The sequence below is a fragment of the Myxocyprinus asiaticus genome, chromosome 44 (genome assembly GCF_019703515.2).
Source record: "Myxocyprinus asiaticus isolate MX2 ecotype Aquarium Trade chromosome 44, UBuf_Myxa_2, whole genome shotgun sequence".
In the NCBI taxonomy this organism is placed as follows: Eukaryota; Metazoa; Chordata; class Actinopteri; order Cypriniformes; family Catostomidae; genus Myxocyprinus; species Myxocyprinus asiaticus.
The window spans coordinates 9,044,542-9,067,521 of NC_059387.1; the positions used below are offsets into that span (position 1 = coordinate 9,044,542).

The following is a 22,980-nucleotide window of genomic DNA, read 5'->3' on the forward strand; positions in this document are numbered from 1 at the left end:
GGGACACATTACAAATCTGTAAAGATGCACAATGGACAAAGCGGTGCCCAAAGGAAGAACTTTCCATGGTTTGAGATCATGAGGTGTGCTGGTACATCAACCCACTGTTAATGGAGAGACCACTCAGGACACACACAGTTATAGTCTCACAGTAGTTAAAGTCTGTGAGTTGTCAATGGTTACTTATCTTTCTAGCTAGCTAATGTTTGCATACAATATAAACTTTATATTCTAGATAGCTAGATAACATGCGTATTTGGTTTAGCTTTTCAAATGGACGGGGTGTGTAACGTTTGCACCAGGGCCGACGTTTTAAGGGCAGTTTTTAGGGCAACGCTGCGGGGCTTTTGGCCCAATGGTGGGAATACGATATGAATCGATATCAAATCAAAATCTGAATTTGTATCAATAACCAGCCCTGCTACAAAGACATTTTTACACAAAGTTGAATAACTTGGAAAAACATTATACAAAAGTGTAAAATGTCACCTTTAAAGGTAGATGTTTTTAAAATCCCTAACCCCAAATTCAGTATTAAAGCTCAGCATGCAACATATTTTGGTAGTGTGCTGCTAGTTTTCTAAGGGATGAGACTTCTATCAGATTTTTGCCTGGGCACCTTTGGCTGTCTTTCACTCACCAAGCAATTGCTGTAGTGTTGTCAGGCCCTACTGGTGGGCAGAAACGTTGCAGCACAACATTAGAGGAAGTGGTAAGAGACGCTATCACTCTCTTACCTCAGACACTTGGAGGAAGTTGTGCACACTTAGTCTGCAGCAATATGTGTCAGTTGTGGTTGAGCTTTATTGCGGTGATGGTTGCAGCTTTGCTAAGACAGCTGTAGACCTCATTTGTTTCGGCTTGCAGTGAGCGCACTTTTTTCCTCTTGAATACGCGGCTTGGTAGTAACACATTTTCAGGGTGGTGAACCCTAGAATTGGTTAATGGAGCAAGAAGTGGGATTACTTGTTGATCAACTAATGTTTCAGGGTGGAATAATATGAAGAGATAGGACGGGACATAGTGGCACGGGACAGTCCTCTGACAACACTGGGAAACATCACTAAGAAGAGCTTGAGTTTTACGGATAAGGTGGGACCTTCCAGTTATTAATCAAGATTTTCATGTGCTTTCACTTCATGCACATTTTTTTATTTAACACTATTTTTCTTCATCTATTGCAATCAGAGATTTCATCTTGGTCACTATAGCCAGCCATATGTCTGTGAAACCTTTACTATTTACATTTACTATTACTATTTGGCCTGATGCTTGAGGAAAAGGATGCATTTTTGCATCTGTTTATGCTTTTTTAAACATGTTTTTCTATGGAAACATAGATGGACGTCTCTCACCAGTGCATCTTGTGTTTGTTTTTTTTGTTGTTTTTTTTCAGCATCTCGAGACGTATGAGTTCTGTTCATTTCATTGCTGGTCTGAACAGCTCCTAAAAGACTTCCACTGGAGAACATTACAAATCAAACTGAACCACATGGCTCAGCAGTGAGCAAAGCTGTTTTATGCATGTTACATTTAAGGCCTGTTTGTGACATTTGCATATCTGAATTCTTGTACCATTCACCTGTCTATTACTGAGCTCAGTGTACAGTAGTTGGCTGTCATGAGTAGAGTGAATTGGCCTAGACATGCTCTGCATTTCCTTTTGATCTTGTTGATTAATTGGTTTGAAGATTACCCCAGATTGACTGTAAATAGGAATGGCGATCACACTACTTCAGGTTGGTTCACTCTTGTTTGGATGTTGCAGTGGCTTGGTAAAAACAGTTTATATCAATTTAATAATAGATGATACCTCCTCGACACTTGAAGCTATTGCAGAGCGCATGTACACCAGGGAAGTGTAATTGAGCTTCAAATTATAATCGTGACTAGGAGAATGCAAATGGAAAGATTAATAGTGAAAGTTACATTTTGGTCTTTCTTAACCAAAACTGATCGTATTGCTTCTGAAGACATGGATTAAACCACTCGAGTCGTATAGGCTACCTTTATTCTGTCTTTATGTCCTTTTTGGAGCTTGAAAGTTTTGGAGCCCATTGACTTGCAATTTATATATACGCATTGTACATCCTTCAAAATATCTTTTGTTTATGTTCCGCAAAAGAAAGTAATACATATGAGTTTAAGAAAACATTAAGGATAAGTTAATTATGAGCAAATGATAATTTTTGGGTGAACTGTTCCTTTAGAGTCAATTCTGATTTAATTTTGATCTTATTGTCTAGATTTGTGATTTTGGGCCATTCTGTTGGTTATGGGCTGTAACATAAAAACAGTTATCAGATATTGAAATGGGCCAAAATGCTAATTCAGTGGTGCATCCCTAAATTTGTCGTCATTTTTATGAAACTTGTCAAAAATATCCTGGTGATTTTTGTACCCACATCAAAACACACACACACACACACACACACACACACACACACACACAAACATTACATACACATACAGTATAGCTCTGCAAAAAATTAAGAGACCACTGCAAAATTATCAGTTTCTCTGGATTTACTATTTATAGGTATGTGTTTGAGTAAAATGAAAAATTTTTATTCTATAAAGTACTGACAACATTTCTCCCAAGTTCCAAATAAAAATACTGTAATTTTCTGCAAATAAATGCTCTAAATAACAATATTTTTATTTGGAATTTGGGAGAAATTTTGTCAGTACTGGTCAAAATAACATAAAGATGCAATGTTTTCACACCTCGATTAACGCAAAGAAAACAAGGTCATATTCATTTTTAAACAACACAATACTAATGTTTTAACTTAGGAAGAGTTCAGAAATCAATATTTGGTGGAATAACCCTGATTTTCAATCACAGCTTTCATGCGTCTTGGCATGCTCGCTACCAGTCCTTCACATTGCTGTTGGGTGATTTTATGCCACTCCTGCCACAAAAATTCAATCAGCTCTGTTTTGTTTGATGGCTTGTGGCCATCCATCTTCCTCTTGATCACATTCCAGAGGTTTTCAATGGGGTTCAGGTCTGGAGATTGGGCTGGCCATATCAGGGTCTTGATCCGGTGGTCCTCCATCCACACCTTGATTGACCTGGCAGGTCATGGAGCATTGTCCTGCTGGAAAAACCAATCCTCAGAGTTGGGGAATATTGTCACAGCAGAAGGAAGCAAGTTTTCTTCCAGGATAACCTTGTACATGGCTTGATTCATGCCATGTACAAAGACAAATCTTCCCAGTTCCAGCCTTGCTGATGCACCCCCAGATCATCACCGATTCTCCCAAATTTCACAGTGGGTGCAAGAAACTGTGGCTTGAAGGCCTCTCCAGGCCTCTGCCTAACCATAAGATAACCAGGTGGAGGATCAGTGATGATCTGGCGATTAAATTATATTTTGCACAAAGAAAATAAAGCCTACATTTTGGACCATTAAGATTTTGAGCTTTCTGACATTATTTTCAGGCACATTTTAACTGCCAATTCTCATTACCGTAACATCAGGGTGTTTTACTTTGTTCTCAGTGTTTTCAGTGATGATTGTCATTACCTTACCAGTCATTGTTTTACTGTAATACAGTAAAAAATATGCTGTTGTACAATCATTTTTTTTTATATTAAAGTGAAAATGAATTTAAAGGGAGTTCTTTAAATTTGAGAGACCAATATATAGGTTTTACCAGTTAATTGGTGCTGATAGTTGCTTTTTGGAACTATCTGTTATCAGTAAATCTATGCCAATAGTTGCCGAATTTATTATTTTTATTATTTCTCATCAATAAACCTCATTTGGGGAAATACATCTACAAAACTCCTCATTTGGTGATTATATAGGCTATAAAAACTACATTTGGTAAATACTTGCATATAGAGCATTGTAACAGGTCCCCGGTGCATGTTGGCCTTGTTTATAGTTAAAAGTCCTTTGATATGAACCGAATCTTACATTTTCTGGTTATTATTGGGAATTTGGTTGCATAATAAACTGCTTTAGGGATTTCATTCTTTTAAGAATGTTTTAGCCTCAATGTCTGTGCACGTCATAGTAAGAAAAAACTAAGATTTTGTTAAAATCATTTTATTAAAAAAAAAAAAAAAAACTATTGGCAGATTAATCGGTTATTGGCCTTTTCCAACTTAGTTATTGGCAAAATCCACTATCGGTTGACCTAGTTTAAATACTTACTAAATAATATTTTCTTTTCATATTGTGGTAATGATAATTGATGGGTAAAATGTAGAAATGAGTCACAATGTAGAAATTCTTATAGTCCTAAAAATAGGCTCCATTTTATTTATGATTTCTATATTTATTTTAATTTGAGTAAACAGGACCAAAACATATTGTCTTTAAGGCTTCGTGAGAATCGCCTATAAAAAAAAAAAAAAGAAGCCTTTTTGATGGGTGAGAATTTATTTATGTTTTGCTATATAACACTTTTTTTTTTTTTTTTTTTTTTTTTGTCCAACACGTTTTTTCTTTTCTTTATCTCATGACTAGCTGAATTTTTTCTAGTCATGAGGTTTGAGTTTGAGTTTCTTTTTTGTAAGGCTTGTAAGTCCGTCACATGCCAAAAGAGTGAGATTGAAAATGAGGAGGACCTGAGTGGGATGAACCAAACACATCTGTGCCGTACGTTTGCACTTTCTATCCCAACTCAAATGTCAAAGTGAAGAGGTTTCTGGGGCAGCAGAATTTAGGGCTGAGTGACAGATGTAAAGGAAGGATACGTCTCACCTCAACTCATTTAAGCTCTCACGGCCTCAATAGTGTGACTCGAGCACAGATGCAGATGTTTGTTCTCTTCTAAAACACAGTTGCATCTGAAGTGCGTCTCTTATTATCAGTCCTGCAGCTTGATGTACACAGATGCACACAACTGGAGCTCTTTTGGTTTGTTCTATTAGAAGGCAGCATGGAAATAGCCGAAATGAGTTTTTAATTCATGTCTGTTTGCCTTGAGGTGATATATATGCTAGTGGACTACTAAAGGTTTACTAAATAATATAAATAATACTAAATATTTCAACAGGTACACCCTCAACGTGAAGGTAAAGGAGGCAACCAAAGGTTGTGAAGGTCTTTTGAGATGGACAGATGACTGATGAAAGGTAATCTGAAGAGTGAAAGTAGAGATGGAAAGAGAGGCTTTTGGAGAGAATGAGAGAATCTGGTGGTTAGATTAGCTTGTGGCATATGATTGGCCGTCTCGTTGTGTTCTCTGGCCGTGAACTCCAGCTATGCAGTGGAAAATTAGGGAATGTCTCTGTCTGTCTCTCCACACTGTCGTTAACTTTACCTCCATCGTTCATTAATCTAATTAGTGTAGCTGCTAGAGGTTTGAAGTTCCTAATTCCTCATGTTTATCAGCATAGACTTTTTGGAGATCTTATGCAATTTTAGTCGCAAAAAGCAAACAGTGTCAGATGATTTGATATGAAACCTGTCTTAAAGGTGCATTCAGTAATTTCCGGCTAATTTAAAATGTTGTACATATTAACAAATGAATTGTTTTTTTTTTTTTTTGGTGAAGAGTGTTCTGAATGGTGTGCACTCACATGAGATTAAGACTGTACTCATAATAGTTTTCTGTAAAAAGTGTTTTATTATACACGGTGCGGGACACCCTCTTTGAAGTGTTTCGCCATGTTGAAATGACATAGACGTTTCACTAAACGTTGAAGAAGTAAATCCTCGCGCTTATTGGCTGCCGCCTATGTAGATACGCGTGTCTATGCTTGGCACGGTGTGGTTTGGTGATGCAAAGAGCAAAAAGAATACAATGGAACATACTTGTAATCGTGCTTTAGAAGAATGAGACAACAGGAGATTCAGCTGTACTGCCGAAGAAGCAAAAAAGGTCCGAAGCAAGAAGACAGAAAGACCGGCAAAGGCAAAAATCTAGAGTAAACATCGATTTGATGACAGAGAAGAACATGAGTAGTGATGCCGATGTTGCTTCTTTTTTGTTGGGCAGGTAAGACATTATTAGTTTTTTAGACCACTCTAGGTGGAGGTAGATGGGACCCCATTACTATAGCTGTGATAACAAAGAAAATAAAATTAAACGTTGCTTTCTGGTTGCATTTGTAAACACCGCTGAAAACTGTCCATTACTAACATACGTTGACTACACATGTAATTTTAAAAAGTTCGAGGGAAACTTGTATGAGTTTTCTGTAAATTCCACTGATACGATTTTAGAGTGGTTTAGTAGCTTGGCACTGCGATTGTTGTGGATTTGGAGTAAACATGACGTTGGTTTGCTTGGAAACAAAATGAGTTCTTCAAATACAGAATTAATTGACATGCTAAATTTGATCATCAAAAACAATTCGAATCGTTCCTTTACATGACATTCTGTATCGTTAGATAATTGAGGGTTATTTTACGCTAAGCGGTTCTCTAATAAAGGTAATAACTGTCTTTAGAAATAACGTGGAACGTAGACAGTCTCCAAAGATTGTTGATATGCGGGACAATAATGATCTGTCCTTAAGTGTAGAAGTCTGTTCGCTTGAATTCTGACGTTTGTTTGTAGGCAAAGCAGTTATATTATAGTAGTAATAAATAACTTTAGAAATTATCTCAAACTCCAACATTTTCTAGATGCAAATGATGTTCTAAAGCTGGGGGGGGCGGCAGCAGAGGTGATCATCCTTATTCACATCGATAGACGGCAGTACAGCGTCTAACACCACTGTCATATCGGTACTTAAAGTACACGAAGAAGAGCAATACTAATGCTAGCTACAGAACTACTGAATGCCCCTTAAAAGGAATAGTTCACCCCAAAATGAAAATTCTCTCATTTACTCACCCTCATGACATCCCAGTTATGTATGACTTTTTCTTCACCTGAACACATTTGAAGAAAAATTGAAAAATATCTCCGCTCAGTAGGTCCTTAAAATGCAAGTGAATGGAGATTTCTCTTTTCAAGCTCCAAAAATCAAAGACAGTCATGATAAACGTCATCCATACGACTCCAGCGGTTAAATTAATGTCTTAAGCGATACGATCGCTTTTGGTACGAAAAATATCAATATATATAAGTACTTTTTTAAACTCTAAATCATGCTTCCGCTCAGGAGTGATAAGCGCGTGACATAATCGCATTGGCATTTGAAACGTGAGAACTGACGCACGTGCGTCACAGCCGAAACGCTGAACAGTTGCTTCGTTGGTTTTGGTTTAGATCTGTATTGATCTGTTTCTTTACTCACAATGGTGTGTTTGTGTGCTTATCCTGGATATCTCTACCGAGAGGAGAACGTGCGATTACCTCTGTATTATGGCAATGCGAATACGTCACACAAGAGACCGCTTAGACTTCACCCTCTCAAAGCGTTGGATTATAGTTAAAAAGTATTTAAATATTGATATTTTTCGCACCAAAAGTGATCGTATTGCTTTAGAAGACATTAATTTAACAGCTGGAGTCGTTTGGATGATGTTTCTGCTGACTGTCTGTGATTTTTGGAGCTTCAAAAGAGAAATGAATTAAATGAATTAAAATATGGACCATCCTTTCACATTGTCATTTTATTTGTACCTTCGGAATATATGTTCCGAAATGTGGGGCTCACAATTTCCCGCACTCACTCTGCTCAAATGATTGCCTATTTTCCTAACCAAAGGAAACGCGCTTGTTTTTTTTTTCTCTTTTACATGAGTAAATAAACAGTCGACCGCATAAAACGCTAGAGAAAAACATGATTCAGTTCAAATGCAACAGCCAACGTTATCTGATGTTGTGAAGTAGGGGCTGAAACGATTAGTCAACGTTGTCAACAAAAATTTTCGTGGTCGTATAGTTGTTTGATCTCATTTAACGTAACATGAGATCAAATGAAACTAATGATGGCACCCGAGAGGAGCACTTCATCTCGTGCCTGATTGAGGTGAGGAAGAAAACACATCTCACAGTCCAGATGCACTCTAAACTTTCCAAACAGCTTCAGGTGATGTAGATCTCAAAGTATGAGGGAATTATAATGCAAAAATACAAAATAAGTCAATACAGAAGCACTCTCATTGTGGAATAAAGCGGAGCTGGAGCTGCCGTTCAGCAACACTTGCATGTCAGAGCGTCTTTTAAGGAAACACCCCGCTGTTATATCTTTAATGCATCCTTTATTAAAGTTCAGGTAATAAAGAAGCAGGTCCTGTAAGTAAGTATAAACTCCAAAACTGGCATTTCTGTGTGCTGTCAGCACCGCTTCTATAAGTCGCGTGATGTGACCCGATCTAAGGGGAGAGATTAGTACTCGGCTGATGTACAGTCTGATTAGATTATAACATGATGGCTCACCACGAAGTGAATCATAATACATATGTTTTGTAGTGTGTATCTTATCGTGAAGAAAATCTGCGATTTTTTTTTTTGTGAGTTAAAGATGGATTAAAGTGTACAGAAAGGTGAGAGAGGGTAGTCTTCGCCCCATTATACACGGCAACAAAATACATTTTTGATTTGTTTTTGTTTCGGCTTGTTTTCCAATATAAATATCTAAAACTCCTTTAAAACAACGTACATTTACTTTAGCAGCTATAATGCAGAAGACTTTTTTTTTTTTTATCTGAGAATGTTGATTATAATATTAAAAATACAAATATTTTAAAAATTTTCTATAGTTTCTATAGTTAGTTTTTTTTTTTTTTTTTTTTTTTTTAAATGCATTCACCTGAGAAGCAGCATATAAGGTATTTAGACTTGCTTTTAGAGAATAGATCTTGAATATAAGTCTATTCTGTCTTTACTGCACTCACAGAAGTATAACCAAGTGAAAAAATACACTTATATACAAAATAAACTTATATTTAAGATACATTCTCTTAAAGCAAGTCTAAATATCTTATATGTTGCTTCTCAAGTTAATGTGTCTTGTTTTAAGGATTTCTAGACAATTTTAAATGGAAAACAAGACAAAAACACTTGATAACAGTAGGATTCTTTGCAGTGAATTTCTTTACTGAATTAAACTTAATAAAAAGTATTTTCCCCTTTAATTCAGTGAATGCCATTTAGAGGTATTTTTAAAAGATGATTTTTTCCTCTTATTAGTAAGCACGTTTAATACAACCTTTTAAGTCGGGGCACCATCTGAATAGTTGGTTAAGAACTAATGATTAGTCACTGCAATAATCGCAGAACAGTCTAATAATCCTTTTAATAATCATTAGATTAATCGATTATCAAAATAATCGTTAGTTGCAGCCCTAATGTGAAGCACATCTTACATTTTCTGGCATCTTCTCATTGACCATTATCCACTCAAGGGGTAAAAGGGCTCAAGGGCTGAAAAGTGCTAAATTATGGGCTTTGTCAATTTGCACAGGATTAATATTACCAGTGGTTATTATTATGGGGCGTTTTATAGTTGGTAAAACACGCTGTAATTTTTACCAGTCCGTAAAAAGTCTGGAAAAATTACTGACATGACCGATTCGCATGGGATTAAAATTACTAGGAAGCTCTGGTAATTATTACATTACCCCACGTCCCCAATTAAAACTAATCTTGTCTGAATAGGTCTTTAGTTTCATATAGGGACATGGGGTAATGTAATCATTTTCAGAGCTTCTCAGTGATTTTAAAAGGATAGTTCATCCAAAAATGAAAATTCTCCCATTATTTACTCACCCTCATGCCATCCCAGATATGTGTGACTTTCTTTCTTCTACAGAACACAAATGGAGATTGTTAGAAAAATATCTCAGGTCTGTAGGTCCATATAATGCAAGTGAATGGCCAAAACTTTGAATCTCCAAAAAGGCAGCCTAGAAGTAATCCATATGACCCCAGTGGTAAAATCCATGTCTTCAGAAGCAATATGATAGGTGTGGGTGAGAAACAGATCAATATTTAAGCCCTTTTTTTTTTTTTTTAGAATAAATCTCCACCTTTGACCAACCCTAACCAGTAGGTGGCGAGATGCACAAAGAATGCGAATCAGCAAAAAACAAAAGAAGAATGTGATGGTGAAAGTGGAGATCTGTAATAAATATATTAAATATTAATCTGTTTCTAAACCCACACCTGTCATATCGCTCCTGAAGATATGGATTTAGGAGTCTTATGGATTACCTTTATGTTGCTTTTATGTACTTTTTAGAGATTTAAAAGTTCTGGCCTACAAAAATCTTCATTCGTGTTCAGTAGAAGAAAGTCAAACACATCTGGGATGGCATGAGTAAATTGAGAGAATTTTGGGTGGACTATCCCTTTAATCCCGTGCAAATCGATCATATCAGTAATCTTTCCAGACTTTTTACGGTTTGCGCTTTCCCTTTTATGAAACAGCCGGTAAAAATATCACTAGGTTACACTAATTCAGTGTGAATAAATATTAAGATGCCACATTTTGACCAAAATCTAAAAAGCATTGCATGTACACTTCCAAGAGCAGGCAATCGCAGAATGCATTGTGATGAAATCGGTGAAAAAAGAAAAACGCCTAAGATAGCGGACAATGTTGGGAGTAATGTTGATTATAAATATTTAATTCAATACAAAAAAGTATTAACAAAAAAAGTTTTAAGACATTTAAGGCCTATTCACACCATTGTTGTTTTTTTTTTATGTGAATGTTCGTTCCGAACGAGCTTTTGAACAGGAACAATGTATTCCTATGGCACTATTCACATTTGGTCTGACAAATCGTCTGAGACAGTCCGAAGGTTGTTGTATTTTTTTCTTACTGCGATGAAATCTGACTGACCAATGAGATAAGAGCCGTTGCAGCTTCTCAATTCAGCACATTGGTGGCACTAATAAACTGGTAAGCACCGGCGGCATGGGACGTGCAGCTGATACACACACCCAAAAACTTAAAACTAAATAATTATTTGACTTGATTTGACTTATGTTACAATGTTGTTGTTGTTTTTTTTTGGCGAACAAAATTTCAGTGTTCTCTCTTTGCACTGTCAAACAAGTAATAAATACCTTAACAGCATTAAATATATACTAATCATATGCATTGACAGCTGAATAAGGCCCGAGCATGAAAACAATGTAAATATATTTGTAGAAGAGCAACAGCGCCGCCTTCTTCACATGGGTGAAATAGTCTCAGTCTGAATAGACCTTTCGTCCGCAGTTCATCTTGCAAATCCGTCACATTTTGATGTGAATAGGCCTTTTAGGATGCTTCATTAGAAGGAAGCTACCTATCATGGCAGTAGACAATTGTGAATCGATACATCAGTATTAAATCGGCCACCCTTCTCTGTTGAAATCAGTATAGGCATTGGTCAATTAAAATGATGTTAGTTAACCACTAGTAGACCGTAAGTCAGCTTACTAGGTATTGGGACAGAGTTGTTACTACATAATCTTTTCAGATATTAATCCAGCTAATGGTATCTACTGACAGACTTGTTTTATTCAGTTGTCTGTTGGCTGCATCTGGTCTGTGACAGTGTAATTTATAGCCTCATGAATTCCAATGCTTTATAATGGATTCTTTAATGAAGTTACCTTTCAGACTAATTTCATTATGTCTGTGTGATAACCTCATGCTAGTATGATTCAAGATTTGTGGAGGGGAGCAGCATAGTTGGGAAACCACGGTTGCTTCTTTAAGTATATTTTTTTCGTTACCCACATGCTCAGTATCCGGTATGATGCAGTTCAAATGCAACGGCATGTCCTGCTTTCGCCCTACTTTTGGATCTGCCTCCTCCCCCTGCTATCTTCCTGACACGTGTTTGGACAATGGACAATCGCTGGCCATCACTCTAGAGGAAGCGACCTCTCGCTTTGACTGCACGAAGATCATTTGACTATAAACTTTCTTTTGGCAGTCATCATGTTAAGGCCTAAAGACAATGGTCATCTTTGTGTTATTTATTTAGCAAAATAGCTCACAATCGCTTTAGAGATGATTGTCTTTGGCGAGTAAACGATGGCATATTCCCTGCATATAACTGAAGGTGTGCCCAACCTCACCGTTGCCAGCATCCATGCCAGAATGTTCAGGCAGGAGATGTGTGTTGCCTTATTTTCGTTCAAAAGTCATTTCTATCCATTTTCGGTGTTGATTTTTTCCTTTAAGAAGAATTAACATGCCATTTACTTAGAAATGTCATTTTTTTTTTTTTTTTTCAGGTCTACCTTGGATCACTCAACTAAGATATCCACAGCTTTGATGCAGCACTGGTAAGCATTTAAAATAACATTATCGTTATGTTCATGTAAATGTAAGAAAAACTATTTAAATTACATATAAATATTTATATGTATAAATCATCTTTTATATTTACCATTTTGTGCGAAACATTTTACATAGCAGCTATAGAAAAAGAAAGTTTGCCATGATAAACTTTGGCTTGACAAAGCCTTGTCTGAAAATTAAAGGTGGATATTTGCCAAGGTTTTCTGTGAGGTTGCTAGGGCGTTACTAGGCAGTTAATAGGCATTATTAGTAGGGGTGGGAACTGAGAACCGATTTTTATTCAAAAATGGTTCCATTTAAAATATATACTGGAACCGAATGAGTTTCGTGACTTTCATTTCTGTTAACTGAATGTGAATTCTTCTGTAGATACGGATGCAACAACATGCTAAAATACTCGAATAGAGTTTCCTGCTACCACAAAACATATAGCGCGACCAGTAAGTGTGATTCCCGAAAAAATGACTCGTATGAGTCAGTTCTTTTGAATCTACAGCACAGAACATACAGCACAACCAGTATAGTGTGATTCCAGGACAAATGACTGCTATGAGTCTGTTCTTTTGAATCTATAGCACAAAACATACATCGCAACTAGTGTAGTTTGAGTCCCAAACAAATGACTCTTATGAGTCTGTTCATTTGGCTCTACACTGTAGAACATACAGCACAACATGTGTAGTTTGATTCCTGAACAAATTACTCGTATGAGTCGGATCTTTTGAATCTACAGCACAAAATCTACAGGACAACCAGAATAGTGTGATTCCTGAACAACTGGCTCTACAGCACAAAACAAACAGCACTTCCTCCCAAATGAATGACTCCAGGGTTCCTGTTCATCCTGGAAAACCTGGAATTTTCCATGCAGTTTTCCAGTCATGGTAAACATTGCTGTAAACATTGCTGTAATGGTTCTATGGGATGAATATAGTATCAAAATAATTCACAAATGCTTTAACACTTATCCATCAATTTGGTAAATGTAGGCCTGTCTGGATAACTACTTTTGTTGGATGATATATTGTCCCAAAAATAATTGCGATAAATGATACTGTTGTCATTTTAAGACCATTTTATGCCACTGATATAATTATTATATAAAAGCATAATAATGCAAGTACACCCTTTCAGAGAGCAGTGAACTTTTAATTCTTAAGAATATTCCGACATTGGAATTGTATTGTCAAAAAAAATTTAAGTCGGGTAGATCCATCTCCAACTGTGGTTTTTGTTCCCAGCTTGGAAAACTGGATGGGATGTTTATGTTTTAGATGAGCTTTTAGGTTAGTTGTATTGCCACTTTTCGTTGCCACTGTTTTTAAACTGACATACCGGCTTGGACATATGGTCTCTCCTCTGTCATTTGGCTTAAAGCCAAAATGTTCCCACACCGGAGTTGTGGAATGCGGCTTTGAAACCAAGTCCATTTGGACTTATTCTTCCAAACTTTCTGGCTAGAATTATGCAGTCATCGGGAAAAACGCATATTAAAACACTTATTAGCCTCAAGTAACACGTAATCTTCACCTGTCGCTGTCCACTCAATGTGTGTGTGTGGAGGAGCTGTCTGAGCGCCACCTCCGACACAGAGAGCAGACGAGAGGACAGAAGCAGCGTGACTGGCTAAAATGTTGGTGGCATTCATTGTTATGTAAACAAACATGCATGTTAACACAATGGGCAATATAAAGGTCAGCAAAAATTATCGAGGTCATGTCCATATATCGATTATGTCGATAACGTAATTATCGTGATAGACCCAGATAAATGTCATACATGCATCTAACTATCCACTCACGTGTCTTTCAACTTCTGTCTGAAATTCAGAATTAAATGAATGTGCAGCGATTTGTACAAATAAAGACATATTTGTGAAAACAAATGTTCCCTTTTGTATAAATGTAACAATTTGTGTGTCTAACCAAAGGAAGACATTCCATATTAAACAAAATGGTCCTGTGAAGCATTGAACATGCATTTGTCAAACAACTGACACTTGTGCATTCATTGACATGTTCTTGTGTCAATTTTGTTTTATTTATTTGAATTGAGACTTTTGTTTAGCTGCTTTTACCATGGCCGATCCACACACAAACAACTACCAATGAATAAGTCCTAAATTCATCCATAAGTGTAAATTTGGGAGTACTTCACAAATGTGTGTTATCAGCCTTATACAAATGTCTTTTTACTTGTGTCTGTGTAATTTATTATTAAATTAATGTGCAAAATCAAAAGTAACAGTCAGTATCTGGTGTGGCCACCAGCTGCATTAAGTACTGCAGTGCATCTCCAGTTCTTACTGTGAGATGTTACCCCACTCTTCCACCAAGGCACTTGCAATTTCCGGGACATTTCTGGGGAGAATGGGCCTAGCCCTCACCCTCCGATCCAACAGGTCCCAGATGTGCTCAATGGGATTGAGATCCGGGCTCGTCGCTGGCCATGGCAGAACACTGACATTCCTGTCTTGCAGGAAATCGTGCACAGAACGAGCTGTGTGGCTGGTGGCATTGTCATACTGGATAGTCATGTCAGGATGAGCCTGCAGGAAGGGTACCACATGAGGGAGGAGGATGCCTTCCCTGTAATGCACAGTGTTGTGATTGCCTGCAATGACAACAAGCTCAGTCAGATGATGCTGTGACACACCGCCCCAGACCATGACAGACCCTCCACCTCCAAATCGATCCCGCTCCAGAGTTCAGGTCTCAGTGTAACGCTCATTCCTTCGATAAACACGAGTCCGACCATCACCCCTGACTCGTCAGTGAAGAGCACTTTTTGCTAGTCCTGTCTGGTCCAGCGACGGTGGGTTTGTCCCCATTGGCGACATTGTTGCTGGTGATGTCTGGTAAGGACCTGCCTTACAACAGGCCTACAAGTCCTCAGTCCAGACTCTCTCAGACTATTGTGGACAGTCCGAGCACTGATGGAGGGATTGTGCTTTCCTGGTGTAACTCGGGCAGTTGCTGTTGCCATCCTGTATCTGTCCTGCAGGTGTGATATTCGGATGTACCGATCCTGTGCAGGTGTTGTTACACGTGGTCTGCCACTGCAAGGACGATTAGCTGTCCTTCCTGTCTCCCTGTAGCGCTGTCTTAGGCGTCTCACAGTACGGACATTACAATTTATTGCCCTGGCCACATCTGCAGTCCTCATGCCTCCATGCAGCATGCCTAAGGCATGTTCATGCAGATGAGCAGGGATTCTGGGCCTCTTTCTTTTGGTGTTTTTCAGAGTCAGTAGAAAGGTGTCGTTAGTGTCCTAAGTTTTTATAACTGTGACCTTAATTGCCTACCATCTGTAAGCTGTTAGTGTCTTAACAAACGTTCCACAGGTGCATGTTCATTAATTGTTTATGGTTCATTTGAACAAGCATGGAAAACATTGTTTAAACCCTTTTACAATAAAGATCTGTAAAGTTATTTGGATTTGTACAAAATTATCTTTAAAATACAGTGTCCTGTTTTTGCTGAGTTTACAACCAAGGATAATGTCCTGTCACATTGTAAAAGGTGAAAAGCCCATTTTAGAGTGCAAGTCCTGGAGACAATACATTTGTGTGACATGTCAGTAACTTTCTAGCTAATAGGATTCCAACACCTGGCTCACCATGTCTTTGTTCCAGGTCAGCGTTAGAGTCTGCTATTTCAATCTTAACTAAGTTTCTAGACTGAAATTCCTGTCTACACAGTGAGAAATATCTGTTTGTGTAGTCAAAGCATGAGTACAGTTCTCAATGTTCCTACCGCTGCACATTCTGAATTTCACAGACACAAGTTGAAAGGCATTTGTGTGTGGATAGTAAGATGCATGTATGACATTTATCAAATTGATGGATAAGTGGTTACGCATTTGTGAATCATTTTGATACTATATTCATCCCATATAGCGCTGCTGATTTTTTTTTTTTTTTTTTTTTGGAAAAAACAGGTGGTATCATGGTGATGCAACCTTTACACCATATGCATTCATTTTCAATAATTCAACGGTTGGAGTTAGCTTAGCCTGCCGCTAGCATCTGAAGAGCCCTGATTTCCGCGATGTGGAAAATATGGATGGAATCACTGATTCCAGTCTTAAAAATGTCATTAGGTATAAAGCACAGAATGTCATGGAATATAACATATTTGTGAAGAAAATAAATGTTTAAATGCACAATAAATTACTTAAAAAATGCTATGTCCTAGGGGTGGGAAAAAAATTGATTCTGTTACAAATCGTGAGTCTTTAGAAAAACTTTTAAAATAGTCTCCCTGATCATTTTTTATTTTTTTTAATTTTTTTTTAAGTTATTTTATTACACGTTTAGCTTAATGCTTATACAATGATTGATAGATAAGTATAGGAAGCTGTATTTGTGCTGCGTTCAAAACGAACAGGTTTTCTCTGAGAAGTTTTGTCACTTTAGTTCTTTACGTTCAGTCATTTAATGCACCGCTGCTAGAGCCATCAAAGTGCAGCTTGTTCACTGTCAGACGTCAAGTCCTCTGCTGTGATCATTGTTCCTGTTACTATGCATAATCCACAGGTTTATTGTTGAGGTGTTGTGAATAGTATTTGCATTCGCATTCACGTCATTCAGCATTTGGGATGCGCATAAGAGGTTTTGTGCCGCTCTGTATTGGAGCTTTTCGTGTATTTCTTTTCTTTAATAGTTTTGAGGTTATACTAGTTATTTAGCTGAATATCTGTTAGTAAACCTGTTAAATGGCTGTGCTTTGCTTACATATATACCTATGAAACATGTCTGATTGGGTAACATGGACATAATGAGCATAATTATACATGGGTTCCTTAACACGTATTAGTCAGTGTCTGAGCAATTAGTCGCCTAATTGCTCAGACAACTCACCGACTGGTCGAGTAGTATGTTTAAATTGGTAGTTTTGCACATCTGCTTTTACCCCCAAATTCTGCATTACAGAGTACAACAAATTACATTTCAGACACAACTGTTCTTCAGTAGACATTTCTTTCTGAGAAAAAGGAGTTAACTCAGCTACATATATCAAAACATAAAATCGCAATACTTACAGCATCGCAATACTTTAAATATTGCAATACATATCGAACGGCAAGTAAATATCGTTGTAATATTGAATTGGGAGGTCTGTGGCAATTCTCAGCCCTAATATGTCCTAGTGTGATTATTAAACTGCAAAAGGCTGCAATTTAATTCAATAAATATATAATTGTCATGTTCTGTGCACTTCAAAATGAATATGTGAAGCCAGCCACTCACACTGTGTGTGTGTGTGTGTGTGTGTGTGGCTTTTTGGGGTTTAACAATCATACTTTTCCATGTAGCGAACTGCTTATCCGGAGGTGAGATATTACTGTCAAAAACGCACAGAAATGCAAAAATAAAAGCTTCATTTAAATGGACATGTAAAATGAGGAAAAGACAAAACAATTTAATAAACTCTCGAAAACAGACTTCAGACACAAATAACCATCCATTAATCACAAGTTACAGCTCATTTGTTTTTGCTTAAATATTACTCCCGTTGGGCACATAAAATGTCTTGGAAAATTGTGCCTTGAAAAAGAGTGGGAACATTGGACTCCTATCAACCGGTTCTTTTTGTGAATAATAAACTGAACCACAAGTCATTCATTTCATCATGTTCAAATCAGAATGAACCAAGAACTTATATTGTGTTATGTGTACTTGGTTACTTTTTGTTGGTGTCATCTTGGACTTACAGTGACACCTAGTGGGGTGGATGCAGCATCATTCAAAATCAATAGTTTTCAGTTACAGATACCATTGTAAATTGATGATTAATTTAATGATTAATTTAATCCAAGAGTGAAAGTGTCCAGGTTAAGCGAGTAGTATTCAGCTGGTCAGGTCCCCATGAGGGGACTTTGCCCCATGTAGAATAAAACAGCTTTTATAAGGTTACTAATATGACTAGTCCTCATCTCATGTGAGTGCTCATGATTTTATATGTTTCAAAATTACAGTTAATTTTTTTTAGGAGTAAAACTTTTTTTTAATGGGGAATAAAATACTGAGTGCACTTGTGAGACTTAAATCGGAGTAATTACTGTATGGCCTTTGATATGACAATGTGAAGTTAAATGTGCACATTATAAGTTTTGCTGTAATTGCCGGTATTTAATAATAAAAAAGAGTGAATTAGTAAAATATATTAATATGCACTTTTTGCAGGAATCCACTCTGTTAAAATTATGAAATCATCTCATCAGTTGTTAACAAGCTGCTTAGGCTGCATTTATTATTTACAAAAAGTTCTTCCTAAAAAGCACTAGCAAGAATCATGAATGGAACTGTTAAGGGACCAGAATCGTTACGAGCAATCAGAACCGGCTTTGTTAAATTGTGTTCTTGTTGAGCAGGTCTCTAAAATCTGGAAAAAGCTATCCATTAGCATTCCCATTCATCTCAATGGCTGCTTGGCTAGCACATGACCCCTGAAAATTCAACAGCAACAAGTGCTTTTTAGTATATATCTTATGTATCTATATGTTTGTTTCATAGTCTAGTTTAGTAACTTGATTGATGGAAGTAATTTCGTTTAGTGCAAATACCTCTTTTGTTTTTTGTCACCCTACAGAGTTATTGTGTATCATAGCTAATAAAAACATGAGTCCAAAGACCTTGGGAAAGTAGGTAACCTATGTTGTGACCTGGAGATTTTCAGGAGAAGGTGAACGAGGATTTTAATCTATTCTGACAGCCAGGTTTGCTGTCCCAAGCCCTGTAGGCCAATCAGCATCACCCTGCTCTTGATGACAGTACCTGGCCATGTCCGTAAGGCTCAAAGGTGCTTCTTTGACTTATTGGTTTCCAGTTTGCTCTTGTTGTAATACAGTGGCGGGCCGTGCATTTAAAGTCTAGGCCTTCAGTGTGATTCATGCCATTAAGAAAACACAGTTTCACAATGAATAAGACACCCTATGCCTTTGGGCATCACACATTATGTCACAGCTAACTAATAATACCAATTGACATTTTAAAAACACGTCCACACACGAAAGCCAGAACTTGAACTAATTTTAACTGCAGCATGACTATTTTGTGAAACGAATGTCTCCCGAACAGACATTCAAAAATCATTATTTTTCATATGAATCTACCAAAGAGGTCTGTAATACCTGGAAAAATCTATCTAATAATATTTGCGATTTAAATGTTGCTTGCAATAAATTGTTTCATCAGGATGTGGGATATTCCTACTTGATATCTCCGACCATAAATGCATTCCATTCCCCAATATTCGGAACTGCAGCACTCCCATTAGCTTAGCAGGGGTTTGACTCTCATTAGAGATGTCTCCTAGCAACCCAACTGATAAACAATGCTGCAGCACTAGCATTTGTGCTTCAAATGTACGATTATAAAAAGAGATTATAATGTTTTATACACCTGTTTCTGCAGGCGTTTGTTAAACAAATTTTAATATCATGTAATGTGGAAACGAACTCATTTATCGATATTACTTAATAAAGTGAATGTTTATCACTTACTTTGTATATCTCCCTGAGTGTCGACATGTTTGTGTGACATCATGCCCCTGCATCTCGGTGAAATCGGAGTTGAGAATTTCTGCACGAGCCTACAAGTTGTAGTTCTGACTTCAAGATGCATTCCATTGCCAGTTTCCTAGTAGGAAGTTGTCAAATCCGACTTTCCGAGTTGAATGGAACGCAGCACTACTTTTCAAAACTTGTTCCGACACTGAATGCTCAAGCAGCCTAATTTACACTTAGAAAACTCCTGATGTTGCTATAACAATGCAAAAAGCACTTACCAATTTACTTGAAGTGAAAATCAGTCCTCCTTTCCTGTTTAATAAATTAAGCAATCACATGATCATGCAGAACATCTCGTGTTTTTAAATCCATAAGGATCTCTTTCTCAATGGCGATAACGGCAGTGATGACGATCTTGCACTCTTCGCTTTCAAATTACGCACTTCACTTAAAGTGTGATTGTCACTCAAGGCCAGCTAGAAGGCCTCAACCGGGATATATCCTAAAGATCACACCCACCAAGAACAAATAAATTAATCTGATTGGCTGATGAATCTGACAATCTGACTTTAGTTGCCCATTCATTTGCACTGTTGAGGGATTCTGTGGAAATTCTGAAGGCCTGAGGGGGTGGAGCTCAAACTCTCGTGCTGCTTCGGGCATGCGTTTTGTGAAACAGCTGTCACACTTTGCTTGTAAGCATCAAGGAATAAATTCTGACTGGATAAACATTTTTCTCTATTTGTTTGTAGATTAATTAAGAGTGGAAAGCGATTAAAAATACATAGGGAAAAAGGTCAATGAGTATGAAAGGATGAAAAATATTTATTTATTTGGCATGTTAGGCCAGCAGAGAAGGCTTTGCTGGCCCTGAGAATTCGCCACTGTTGTAATATAGCATTGCCATTTTAGATCCATCACGTCAAGCTGAACATCAGGATACTGTGCAAGTGCCACGGTCACTATAAATTGTTATTGTGTTTCATTGTTTTGTGTTCCATGGAAAAATAATGGCATATGAATTTGGAATGACTTGAGGCAGTAAATGACAGAATTTTCATTTCTGGATGATCGATTCATTTTAAATATCAAAACCTTTTCATCAGTGTTTTCACTTGACTGAGAAAAGCCAGTTCCACTATGTAACTTCAGATCAATGATCGTCTTCCCCAGTGTTGAAACAAATCCAAGATGACGGAAGAGGTGATTGTCATCGCCAAGTTTGATTACATGGCCCAGCAGGACCAGGAGCTGGACATTAAGAAGAACGAACGTCTCTGGCTTCTGGACGACTCCAAGTCCTGGTGGCATGTCCGCAACGCTACTAACAAGACAGGCTTCGTGCCATCGAACTACGTAGAGAGGAAGAACAGTGCCAGGAAAGCATCAATCGTCAAGAACCTCAAAGACACTTTAGGTAAAGCCACAACTTCTGATTTACTTGATATTTTATCCAAGAATGTCCCTGTTGCTAGTTGAACTTAGATTAAACGGATGGTTGGACCTGAAAATGAGAATTATCATTGTTTATTTACACTCATATTGTTTTAAAAATTCAAGTTGTAACGACGAGGTTGCGTCTATGACGGAATTTTTAGTTTTGGATAAACAATTCCTGTTGAGTGGGGAAATCGTTTGCATGAAAAATGTGATTCCACTTCTGCTTGAGAAGAAGTCAAGATATATTTGTTTCTAATTTGGTAATCTATGTGGTTTAGCATGTAAGGCAGAAGTTTTTTTTTATTTATTTTTTGTCATTTCCTGATGAGTCTTGCTTTTGACCATAGTGATGCCTGGTGTTTAGATACAAACAAAGGAAGATGTACTGCATTTAACAAGCCTCATTTGAGAAACCGCTTGGGTTTGACTGCTTGCTACTAGCATAATCGTACACCTTCACTGCCTTTTTTCTCGGGTATGGTAGATGTCTTTTTCTTTGCATTGTTGTAAACAAAGCCACACATTTTGTTTTTACTCTTGGGCAACACAAGATTGCATAGTTTTTTTGGTTGCTTGTGCTTTTTGTGTGTGCATTGAATGAGATCAAGGAAGGTATTGAAATCTTCAAGTAAGACCAGTTTTCTTGTATGTACTTATTTGCTAAAAACTTATGCTTGTATGTATACTATATTGTTCTATTATTACTACATATACTTAATTCAACTAGAACTGCACATTTTTGTTTGTGGCTTGTCCATGTTTGGTTTATTGTCAAATCTGTATAGTTTAGCATAAATTTGTGCTGATTAGTAAATCTCACAAAACCTGTGTAGAACAAATCTGGGTCATATTTCATCCCAAAATCAAAAGAAAAAAGAAAAGACAATTATACTGTATTTTATAAGTCTGAAAATACTATTTGCAGGATCATTAAGATTTTTTGAATTGTGACATTATTTGTTTGACAATTTGGAACATCCCTCCAATTCTCATTACTGTACTATGGGGTAAAAAATAGTGACATATTTAAATAGGGTTTTTTTTTTTTAATTCTTTAAAATGTAATTAAATATATATATATATATATATATATATATATATATATATATATATATATATATATATATATATATATATTATTTGCATTTTTTTTAAGTATTTGTACATCATGATAGCATTTTGTTTTTTTTACTGCTTAATGCTAATTTAAATCAAATTAAAAAAAAATCTTTGTTAAACAGTAATTTTTATTTTATAAAGAAACATAACTGTATTACAGTAATTACAATTTAATATGAATCACCATTGAGAAACATTGGAATAAAAAAAAAAAAAAACAACTCAAAACATCCACGCACATTAAGATAATTAAGTGATTTCATGGGAAAATGTGCTTGATTATCATGAAAATAATGTCACAATGCAAAAATTCTTAATGGTCCTGAATATGCTTCATTTATTTTTATGCAAAGTAAGTAAATTATTATTATTATTATTATTTTGGAGCGAAAAGTGACCTGGATATGTTTTTGTAAGTTTCACCCAGAATGTATGCTGAATATATTCAGTGACTAGAAAGGTCATAACGTTTGTAGTGTTCTGTTGCATTTTGGAGATTTCACTTGTGCATGATGTGGAAAGTGTTTGTGATGGTGGAATTTGAAGGCTTGTGTCAGGAGATAAGGAAGACAAAGAAAAATAGGGGAGATTGAAAGATTAGCTCCTCGTGTTCCTGTCCAGACTTGACCACATGCTTACAACACTTGAGGATGTCCAGGACCCCTGAGCTACTAACTTTAGCACAATCAGTGCCTGTAGTTTAAATGGATAGTTCACCCAAAAATGAAAATTCTCTCATCATT

General features: G+C 36.8%; 1 protein-coding gene across 10 annotated transcripts in view; it reads left to right on the top strand.

The window, feature by feature from the left end:
• The window catches only part of LOC127434224 (cytoplasmic protein NCK1-like), a 73,674-nt gene that overhangs the window by 20,478 nt on the left and 30,216 nt on the right, over positions 1-22,980 (top strand). For 3 of the 10 annotated variants that reach the window (XR_007896001.1, XR_007896002.1, XM_051686783.1), the window contains exons 1-3: positions 791-1,092; positions 12,100-12,150; positions 20,852-21,095. Coding sequence is in view for 8 of the 10 variants with exons in the window: in XM_051686783.1 (XP_051542743.1) it covers positions 20,870-21,095 (226 nt within the window). In the remaining 2 variants the exon portion in view is untranslated. Of the gene's footprint in view, positions 1-789; positions 1,093-5,016; positions 5,096-12,099; positions 12,151-12,899; positions 13,051-18,819; positions 18,970-20,851; positions 21,096-21,658; positions 21,747-22,980 lie in introns of those variants that run through there. The other 7 variants (XM_051686784.1, XM_051686787.1, XM_051686790.1 and 4 more) reach the window with 7 other exon arrangements.